Raw genomic sequence first — 10,233 nt, 5'->3', positions numbered from 1 at the left:
CTCGGGCGGCGGCGGCGCCGAGCGCGCTCGGGACGGAGACCCCGGCCGGGAGCCGGCCCCGGGCGCTCCGAAAACCCGGGCTGGATCCTGCACACGCGCGCACGCGGGGCACGCGCGCCCGCCACGGCCCTGCACACGCCCGGTCCCGCGCGCCGGCCGCCCGGCACGCTCACACCCGGCACGGGGCTGCGCACACGCGCGGGGCCCGCGCGCGGGCACGGGGGGCCCGCGTGCCCTCGTGTGCGCAACGTGCCACGCTCGCACCCCTGGGCGCGCACGCAGGGGCGGCCACACGCGCGGGCACTTGTGCGTGAGCGCACGGGGCGCAGGCAGCAGGCCTGCACGCACGCATCTGCGCACACCCGCGCACAGGAGCATTTGTGCACGTGTGCACAGACACACGCGCGCACCCCCCAGCCGCACAGCACACGCCTGTGCGCAGAGCACAAGCGCAGCGTGTGCACGCGTGGGACGTGCAACCGCCAGCCAACGCTCCCGGTGCCCAGCTAGGCCCCACCGCCGCCGCCCGGGCACCGAGGTCCCAGCAGCTCCCTCCACCACAGCTGGGAGAGGCCGAAGCTCCCTGTGCGGGTGTCCCAGGGTGGCCGAGGGGAGGGAGACGCGGGACGTCCCAGGCTGACCCCCACGGGCTCAGCATCTCCCGTGGCCCGGACGCCACCGGGATACGGACGCAGCCTGTGCCAGTGCCCCCAGTCATCGCTGAGCAGCGACCACCCTCCAGCACCGGAACCGCCCCGCAGCAGGAGTGAACCCACGTCCCTGACGAGAGCCCTGTCAGGGACGAGGGGAGCCGGTGGCTCCAGCGGGCCGTCCCGCCCGGGATGCTGCCGAGGACACCCCGAGCTGGGCAGTGGCGTGGGGGGATCGCGACCGTCACGAAACTCTGCGCATTGTCCGTGGCCTGCAGTAGCCACTGCGGGCTGGCAGAGCTCGCGGCAGGGACGCCGCGGGGCAGGATCCTGAGCGGGAACGTGCCGCGGGTCCCCACCTCCCCCCGGGGCACCGCGGCGGCGGCGGCAGCGCAGCCGGGCGGAGGAGCGCCGGCCGCTGGGACCGCGCATCACCTCGGCCGCCCCCCGGGGCGCCCAGAGCCCCCCTCACCCCAACACCCCGTGAGGTCCCCGGCCAAGCCGCCAGGCACCCCGTGCCGGGGCGGGGGGAGGTACGGGGCCGGTCGCCCGGGCGGGCGCGGCGGACCGCGGGGCAGCGGCCCCTGGTGGCGACGGGCGGAGCCGCCTGCTCGGTGCCGGTGTGCGGTGGGGCCGCTCCCCAGCGCCGCGGGGACATCGCTGTTTTCACATCACCCCGCCTTGAAACGGCGGGGAGGGAGCAGGATTTGGGGCGCCACCCCCTCGAGAGGGAGATGGAGAGCGGGGGGTCCCAGGCCCCCGGGTTGGCGCAGCAGGGCCTGGGGAGGGTGCGGGGCTGGGGCAAGCGGGCCAGCGGGCTCTTCCTCCAGCCGGGGACGCGCATCCATCGTCACCCGCTTTGTGAGGCCGGAGCTTGGGCGCTCCTGGGCCTGCAGTGCCCCGGCGCCCCCCTGCCCACCAGGGTCCCGCTGCAACGGGGCTGCTGGGTGGAGGCGAGCACCGGGCCCGTCCCCAGGGGCAGCTGCACCCTGTGCACCTGCCCGAAGAACCAGAGGGGCTGGGTGCAGGCCCTGTCCCTAAGGTGATCTTGCCCCCAGTGGGCATGCTCTACAACCTCTCCCCTTCCCTCAAACCAACCCTCCCACCCCTGCAGGTGACCCCATTCAGCTGCTGGAGGATATGACCCCCTCATTTCCACCTGGAGATCCTCCTGCCTCCCCTTCCTGCAAGCTGCTGAGGCGTCCAGCAATCCTCCTGGGGCTGCCCTGATCCTGTCTCCCAGGTGCCTCCTTGTTCGGCCACGATGTCTGTGGCTCAAAAATCCTTCTGCTCCAAAAGCTGCCCTGGCCACTTGCCTCATGGCCCATAGCCTGACTGCTGTCCCGGCAGTTCTGCCAGCCATGTCCCAGTGTGGCAGCGGTGCCGGCAGCTCTGCCTCCTGCGCACCACTCCGGTGTTTCTCCGCTGCATCAACGGCTCCAGGGCTGCCAGCGGTGGAGGGGATGAGGGTAACATGCACCGCGGGGCCCGAGACCATCTCAGGAGCCTGACGGTGACTGTCATTCGCGTGCAGCCTGGTGGCCCACAGCTGCCACCACAGCTGTACCTCCCCATTGGGGGCAAAAGCAAGTTCCACGTGGCGTTTGGTGTCACTGCACAGCAGAGAGCTGGGGCGGTAGCAGCTCCGGAAGCAGATTGCAGAGTGTTCTGCTCCCTTCCCCAAAGGAATCGTGTGCCTGAAACAGTCTGAACAGCCAGCCCCCTTTCCCTGAAACAGCCCGGCCTCATCCAGCTCACAGGGTCTGCAGGTAGCCAGGTCCTGGCACGCGTGAAGGGAAAGCAGGGCAATGGTGGTACCCGCACCCAGGGAGGCAGGAGAGAACGTGTCTGAGCGAGAGCAGGAAAAGCAGCCTGGGAGCTCCAGGGACCGGGGAGGGGAGGCAGGGGGTAGAGGAAATTAATTCCTCACCTGGCAGCGCTTTTCCTTGTTGTTTGTTTTTACAACGAAGGTGAGTCCCCCCTGTGCCACAGCGACTAAATGTAGGGGAAGAGCCAGGCTGGCCCTGGGTGCAAGCAGCTATTTCAGGGAAAGTGGCCTTTGCCCACCTGTCCCTAGCCGGAAGGTGACAGCGTGTGTCCATGCCAGCAGGGCACAGTGGGGAGGCAGGATGACCTCCCCAAGACCTGCTTAGGCCTGGGGACCCCGCTCTTGCCTGCAGCTCGGACCCTGCCCCGTTTTGTCTCATGCCCGCTCCCTGACTGCTGGGAAAGTGAGTCCGAAGCTACGACCCCCCAGCCTGGACAGCCCACACGGGAGCCCTGGGCCCACGCTGGTGGCCTCACGGAGCCTTACATCCCAGAGCAGGCAGGGCAGTGGGACCGCCAGGGCTGGAGTGGGGCTGGGCCAGGAGCAGGGCTTGGCAAAAGGCTGTTCCTGGGGGCTCCTGCCGGAGGAGAGCCTGCTCGGAGGGAGTGTGTGCCCCATTTTTTGCATCCTCAGCTCCCCAGGTGACCCCAGACTCGCTTTTCGTGGGGGCGTGCGCATTCGCGCCCTGCCCCAGCACTCAGCTGCTCCCAGCTCCCACCAGCTCCATCCTGCTCTCGGGGACGACGCTGCCCGAGCCCAGTGTGAGCCTCAAAGGGGATGGGAGCCGTGCCACGCACCCAGCCTGACCTCAGAGCCTCTTAGCAGGATTACCCCCGCCGTGGGCACTCTGCCTTCCTTGGCATTAGCCTGTCCTCCCGGTGCCCCTGTGTGTCATCACGCACCGCAGGTGTCCAGTGCACCCCAGCAGCAGCTTTACGGCACGACCCATGCCACGACCCTGGGGAACGCTCTCTCCACTGACCGCATGGGACCCCCAGAGCAGAGGGACGATGTGGGGATTACAGTATGAGAGAGATTTCAGGAGACACCTCAGCTCCCAGCCACGGCCTGCAAAAGGCTGCTCCCTGCCTCAGTTTCCCTCCCTGCTGTCCCAGCCTGAGATCAGTTCCTTTCGCTGCCAGCCACCCCCAACACAGCACGGGGTGTGGAGGGGTGTCTCTGCCCCCCAAGGGAGGCCCTGGCACACGCCGGGGGGGCAATGCCTGCAGAGATTCCCCCTTCCTCTGGCCCGAGGGCAGAACAGCTAGCCGTGTCTCAGGGTGCCCCCAGACCGCTGCAGGGGATCGAGTCCCACAGCACCAGCCCCGAGGCAGGGACAAGGTGGTGGGCGCAGGTGAGAGGGGTTGCCCACATCCCCGTTTCGTAATAGGCGTAAGCGGCTCAGCAGATTTACTCCTGAGCTGAGTGTGACCCTGACTAAGCTGCCAGGAAAGGCCCGCCCGGGCACTGGGCACCGTGGGGGGCCAGCCCTGCTGCCCACTCTGCCATGGCCCCGCCAGGTCCCCTGCCCCGGGGCCCGGGCACTTGCCCCAAGACCACCTGCCTCTTCCCAAGGGGCCACCGCATGGCCAGACAGGCCCAGGTCTGTTTTGCCACCAGCTTTGAGCCTCCTGCATGGACAAAACACTTGGGCAGCCCCCCTCCAGCAGCTCTCAACCACCAGACCCCCAACCCTGCCACGTCCCCTGCCCCATGGTTAATCTTGGCCTCCTGTTTAGGAAAGTTAAAGCAGCTCAGAGCAGGGCCAGATGATCACCCAGATTAAAGACTTAACGGTACCACGACAGCCAGCTCAGCATCTCGGCCAGGGGCTGGTGGGTCAGCGTGTCAGTGTGTCAGTGAGTCAGCACATCACGCACACGCGTGTGGACAACCCCCTCCCTCCCCCTGGAAACACACGTTCACTGCCACAGGGAAGATGCTGTGCTGCTGGCAAAGGAAAACCCGCTATCTGGTATCTTTGTGGGATGCCTCACCCCCCGCCGAGAGTGCCGATACGGGGAGGGAACAGGGAGACTATGAAGACACCATGCACATCTCCACGCATTTACCTGCAATGCACGCCCACAACTCTCAGCATGTGCTTGGCACACACACTCCTGGGGGCACCGACACGGTGCCCCGTGGTGCCAGCAACACACGCGCTGCAGCCGTGAGAGCGCCCGGAAGGCCGAGGCATCCTGCAGGTGCAGTCGGCTTTTCCCCACGGGTGGAAGCGTGGGCCATGGCCATGCCGCCCCTGCAGCCTGGGGGGATGCCCGCTGCGGCTGGCTGATGAAAGCTGCCCTTTGGCCACTTGCAGGGTGCAGCACAGGGCCAAGCTGGGAAAGCAAGTGGGTTTGTCCCCAGATAAAACAGCCCCAAACTGAGCTTTGAGCAGGCGCTTGCGCAACAGGGACCCAGGCCAGCCATGTGGGATCCCAGAAGGATGAGCAGGGGGCATTGCTTCCCACTCCAGAAGCATCCCACCCCAAACTATGCAGGAGACTCCCCATCATCCACCAGCTTGTGCACTGCCAGGCTTTACGACCGGGTACTATGGGATTGACGCTGGCGTCGTTGGGTGGTGCTTAGGGGAGCATACGAGAGGAGACTGGGCACAGTCTCTGGTATTTGCACTGGGGGCACAGCATTTGGGGGTGAGCTGTGGCTTGAGGTCACCCCGCTGGGACCAAATCTCCAGAGCTGCAGTATTTTGAGCTCTGTTCAGGACTGATCCAGGAGAAGAACAGCATCCTCAGCTTAGGCTACGCCCTCCAGCAGCTGCTTTGAAGCTCACATTACAGGCCACCCCTCTCCAGCCCCGGGTGAGGTGGTACCAATTCACGGTCCCTGCCCTATCCCTGGGTCCCCCATCCCCAAGGAAGAGCCCCCCGCATAGCCCTGCTTGTACAGGGTCTCGGTGTGCAACACCCCGTGGCAACCAGGGAGCCGCAGAAGCACCGACAGCTCCCCTCACCTCCCAGGCCAGCAGTGCTGGCCACAGCGGCTAATGGCTGGCACCTACTGACATGCTCCAGCCCCAGAACCCAGCCAGAGCCTGAGGGGCCCGGGCCAGGAGTAGGACCTTCCAGCCACGCAGGACCGTATCCCCCCACCCCATTCATGCAAGGAAAAAAAGCAGTCAGAGCCTGGATGTTGCATTTCCACCCATTTATTGGGGAAGCCGCACCAAGGTATTAAAATAAATTAAAAGCAGAGGCTGCATGGGTGCATTGCATACATGGGTATCAGGAAGGCAAAGGCAGAGTGGGATCTTCAGAGAGGTGGGAAGACAGAACGGAGCACCAGGGAGTCCCAACAGCTACATAAACCTCTACTGTAGAAGTAGTAATAGCTGCAAAACTAGAGGTACAAAGAAAATCTGTACCTTTAGTATAGTCTTAAAGGCAAAGTCTGAGTTAGACCGCCTTGTAAGGAGGCACTGGGCTGGAAGAGACCTGACTGGTGGGATGGGAAGAAGGGAAGAAAAGCACAAAACCCAGGGAAATGACAGGAGAAATACCCAGGACCTGGCCACAAAGCAAGGCCATCCCTCGCAGTTCCATGCCCTCCTGGGAGCAGAGGGCCGTGTCTAGTCATTGCAGTTTTGGGGTTCTTGACAAAGTCATACCCTTCATCCTCGTCTTCCAGGTCTGTTATTTCTGCCTCATTCCACCTGTTCCCAACAAGCGGCCCAACTTTGGTGCAGGAAGATTTGTAGCAGTAGGGGAGAAAAGCAGGACTGCCTCTTGTCCTCCAGTTTCCCCACTTGGGGGAAACAGCCCCGTTCCTGCGTTCCACTCTGCTCTCAAGGAGGCTGAGTCCCAAAGGGTCACCAGACACTCTGGACGTGAGCACAGCAGGCCCCCCTCACCCCACACAGAGGGGAACACAACGACCAGAAATGCGGGATCAGCTTGGGACCAGGGGGATGCTGCCAGCGAGGGCAGGGATGCCCGGAGTCACCAGCCACCCGCAGCTCAGACCCAAGCAGCCTAATGTGGCCTTGGCTCTGTCCTACTTGTCCCCAGAGACCCCTACCCCAAGTGCTCTCTGGAGACATCCCCTGCTCCCCCGACAACACCCTTCTCCCTCCCTCCCAAGGGGTCCATTGCACCACAGTCTGACTCCAGCCCAAGGGAGCTCTCCCCCCCGCCCCCCCACCAGACAGTCCTGGAGAAGGGGGGTACCCAGCACGGCTCCCCCAGCCCTAGCTACAGCCACAGGCATCAACAATCATGTCAGGGATGTCAGTCTTGACGATGTTGCTATTGCGATCGAAGTAGAGGACAGAGAGTGGCCGGCGTCGCGTGGGCACGCAGCAAGAGTGCCCCGATGCCTGGATGTTGTTAGCTTTGACAAGGTTGAATACAGCTGTGTGGAAAGAAGAGGCCATCCCAGGGCTGCCTGCCACGTGTAGAGGGCACTGGCCCACACAGTAGTTTATCTGGTAGCCCTCAGGCTTAATGATCCAGTCGTTCCAACCAATGTCGCGGAAATCCACATAGTAGTCCTTGCGGCAGCAGAGGTTGGAGTTCTGGCTGCAGCGAAGGCTGCGCTTGGCCACGTGGTGTCCTGGCTCCCGCACCTTTGCCTTGGCCACCAGAAAGGGCTGGTGGGACCGGCTGGCATTGACTATTGCCATTATATCACCCCCATTCCCGCGGCTTTCCAGTTCCAGCCGCAGGGTCCTGCGCTCTCCCCCAAAGAAACTCTGCAGGGCAGGCATGAGGGTGAAGGCGCGCCAGCCACTGCCCTTAGCACTCAGTCGCCTCTCGCTCAGCAGCGTGCGATTGCCCCCCACCAAATCACCTTCCCCACCAGCAAGGAAGATCCTCAGGGTGAGGCTGGCCACCAGGTCCCGGGGAACTCGAAGGTAGAGCCAAAGCTGAGCCTGCAGGATGTGAACGTCCTGGTCTTGCGTACGGCTGAACTGGAACCGCAGCCCCAAGCCAGAGGGAGACGTGGGCTCTGAGGGGAGAAAGGGATGAGGAGGTGAATGCTGCAGAACGCGAGGGAGGGTAAGGCTGCACCAGCATCCTGCACACCGAGGCCGCTCTCTTTCAGCTCCTCCTCGGGAAAGACTCAAAAACTCCTCTTTCCACAGGGCCCCCAGTTTGTCCCCCTCCCTTCCTTGGGAATGCTAGCCAGAGGGGATGGTCTTGGAATAAGGAACTGTCCCACCCTGCCGGGCACAACAGGCAGAGGGGGGGCATGGGGCACCTGCTCTCACTGCCCCTTCTCCTTTGCTGCACAGCACAAGGCTGGATAGTGTTTCCCACTCCCCCAAGTTAGTGCTTGCAGCTCCCAAGTCCAGCTACTGGGAGTCCCAGGCAGCCTGGGCTGCCCCCATCCTTCGGGAAGGGGACAGGCATTGCAGCCCTTCGGGGGGAGGGTCCCAAGCGGCCAATGCAGGAGCAACAGAAGGGCCATCTCTCCTTCTCCCAGGCTGAGCCTTCCTGCATGAGCAGTGCCGGGAGGTGACCCGTGCACAGCAGGTGCACTAACGAATGGTTTAATCACAGCCTGCGTGGCCCCAGACACCCTCAGCCCGCTGCCGGGAGGCGGATGGTCAGGACCCCAGCCCCAGCCGTGCGACAGCACCCCGAGGTTCAGGGGCTGCACATCCTCGCGGGTCCCCACCAGCCCGAGCGATGAGACCCTGCCCCTCGGGCCGGCCCGGCAGGGGCCGCCCCGGGCTCTCCCGCAGCCCGGCACCGGGCGCAGCCCGCCTCGCCCGAGCCACCTCGGGGGGCCCCGGCCCTCGGGGGCCGCGTGGGCGACCACGGGGGGTCGCGCCCGGGCGCCGCGCACGCACCTGGCTCCGCGAAGCTGATGATCTCGTAGCCCCGCTCCTCCTCCTCCTCCTCGTCGGGGCCCCGGCGGGCGCCGCCCGCCTGCAGCCGCCGCAGGGCGCGGGCCACGGCGGCGCGGGGCACGGCGTGGGCGAGCCTCGGCCGCTCGCGGAGCCGCAGCTTCTCCAGCAGCTGCCGCTTGGCCGCCTCCTCCAGCAGCCGCCGCTCCGCGCCCGCCGCGCACGACGGGCAGCGCGGCTCCGCCGCCGCGCACAGCACCGCCGCCAGCAGCAGCCACGGGCCCGCGCCTCGCGCCGCCATCCGCGCCGACGGGACGGACCGGGCCGGCACCGGGAGTGGCGCGGCGCGGCCCGCCCGCTTTGGGCACCTGCGGCCGGGGGCGGGCCCGGCGCCCCCCCGCCATTGGCCGGCTCACCTGCCTGTCCCGTCCCGTCGGGCCGCGGCCGGGGCGGGGGATTACCGGGATTAGCCCCCCCCCCCACGCCTCCTCGGCCGGGGCAGGTGGCGGACGGCGCCCCCGCTGTCCGGGGGAAGGGGCTCGGCGAGCCGTGGGGCTCCGTCGCCCGCCCCGCTCCGTGCGAGGCCGTCGGGTTCCCCGTGGGAGGGGTCCCCCGGCCGGGCACGGTCCTCCGCGGGAGCCGAGCACCCGCCTGCGGGGGCCGGCCGCGAGCGGGGGGGGCACACGGGAGGCTGTGCGCGGGAGGCTTCCTACGGGTGTGCACAAATAGCCGTCCGTGCCGGTGTGTGCCCAAGGGGCTTGCACACGCGTGTGCACGCAGGCTCTGCCGGCCCGCAGCTCACCCTGGCATCTGCCCGGGGGGGCAGAGGGACCCGGCCGGGCACCCCCACGGGGGCAGAGGGTGCTGTGCTCCTCTGCCTGGTCCAAAACCTGCAGGAAGCGAGGGCTGGGGCAAATCCTGGACGGGTGGAGGAGCACCGATCCCCGAGCAGCCTGCCGGACGGATCCCGGCCTCACCTGCCTGCCCGTGGAGCCCGCAGACCTGCCCCCACAGCCTGGGCATTGCCCCCCGGCCACCCCCTGAGTCGTCCTAGCAGGGCCAATCTCGTTTATCGCTGACAGAGGACCCAGCAGGGATGAGGGGCTGTTTCCAGGGTGACCCCTGTGGCTCCCTGGGGACCGTGCACATCTCTGGGCTTTTGTCACTCCAACCGTGTGATGAGTTTGGCGGTCTAAGCCCATCCTTTGGACTGCGTGGTCCAGCCTCACCCCAGGACAGAGCCGGGCAGGGCCAGCGAAGATGTATACTATTGCTTCCACCTCCCCACAAATTAAAGTGGATGTTTGTATGTACTGAGGGCTCATGAGGTGGCAGCCAGTGTCACATCAAGCTGAAGGTGTTCTTCGGGTTCCTAGCCCCAGATGCTGTGCTTAGAGCAGGGCATATGGCCTGAGCCAGGGCAGGGCCCTGTAGAAATCTCCCAAAAGTGGTGCACGGTGCCATGCTGTTGGCGGAGTGGGACAGCCCAGTGCTCTTGTGCCAGAGCAGGGAACCCACAGAGCGCAGTGGGAACCTGAAGCCCGGCCAGCCCTTCAGGAATGTCCTGTGCCCGCCGTGCCGTGCGGCACTGACTCCAAGGTCTTGACCACACAGAGCCCCTGCCTCTGGCCAAGCACAAGGTGACGTGTAAACAGAGTGGGCTGTCTGGGAAAAAGCACCCACCGGAGGTGATGCAACCATAGTGCAAGGGGCGAAGTTCTCAGCTGGCTGGGCCTGCTGGCAGCTCCCAGAATAGCCCAGGAATGTCAACAGGGAGGAAAGAGTGGGCACAGCCTGGCCTGGGAGCACAGCTCCCACAGGGCCGGGGAGCCCCGGCGGCGGGCAGCGCACAGGCGGCACCACCTGGCACCAGCAGGACTGAGCGGACGGCGCTTCCATCCAGGTACACGAGTACTGTGCTCGCTCACAGAGCACAC

At 65.8% G+C, this 10,233-nt stretch overlaps 1 protein-coding gene across 1 annotated transcript; it reads right to left on the bottom strand.

Annotated features, from left to right (window-relative positions):
- Nucleotides 1–5,643: 5,643 nt before the first annotated feature.
- LOC134526834 (inhibin beta E chain-like) lies at nucleotides 5,644–8,645 on the bottom strand. Its single transcript, XM_063359105.1, has 2 exons — nucleotides 8,300–8,645; nucleotides 5,644–7,452 (listed from the first exon to the last, which is right to left on the bottom strand). Exons 1-2 carry the CDS (start codon nucleotides 8,595–8,597, stop codon nucleotides 6,692–6,694), a joined length of 1,059 nt encoding a protein of 352 aa, XP_063215175.1. The 5' UTR covers nucleotides 8,598–8,645; the 3' UTR covers nucleotides 5,644–6,691.
- Nucleotides 8,646–10,233: the final 1,588 nt, after the last annotated feature.

This window comes from Chroicocephalus ridibundus, chromosome 24 (assembly GCF_963924245.1).
Source record: "Chroicocephalus ridibundus chromosome 24, bChrRid1.1, whole genome shotgun sequence".
Lineage (NCBI taxonomy): Eukaryota > Metazoa > Chordata > Aves > Charadriiformes > Laridae > Chroicocephalus > Chroicocephalus ridibundus.
The sequence above is the reverse complement of the archived record's forward strand: the minus strand, read 5'-3'. Positions and strand labels throughout refer to the sequence as shown.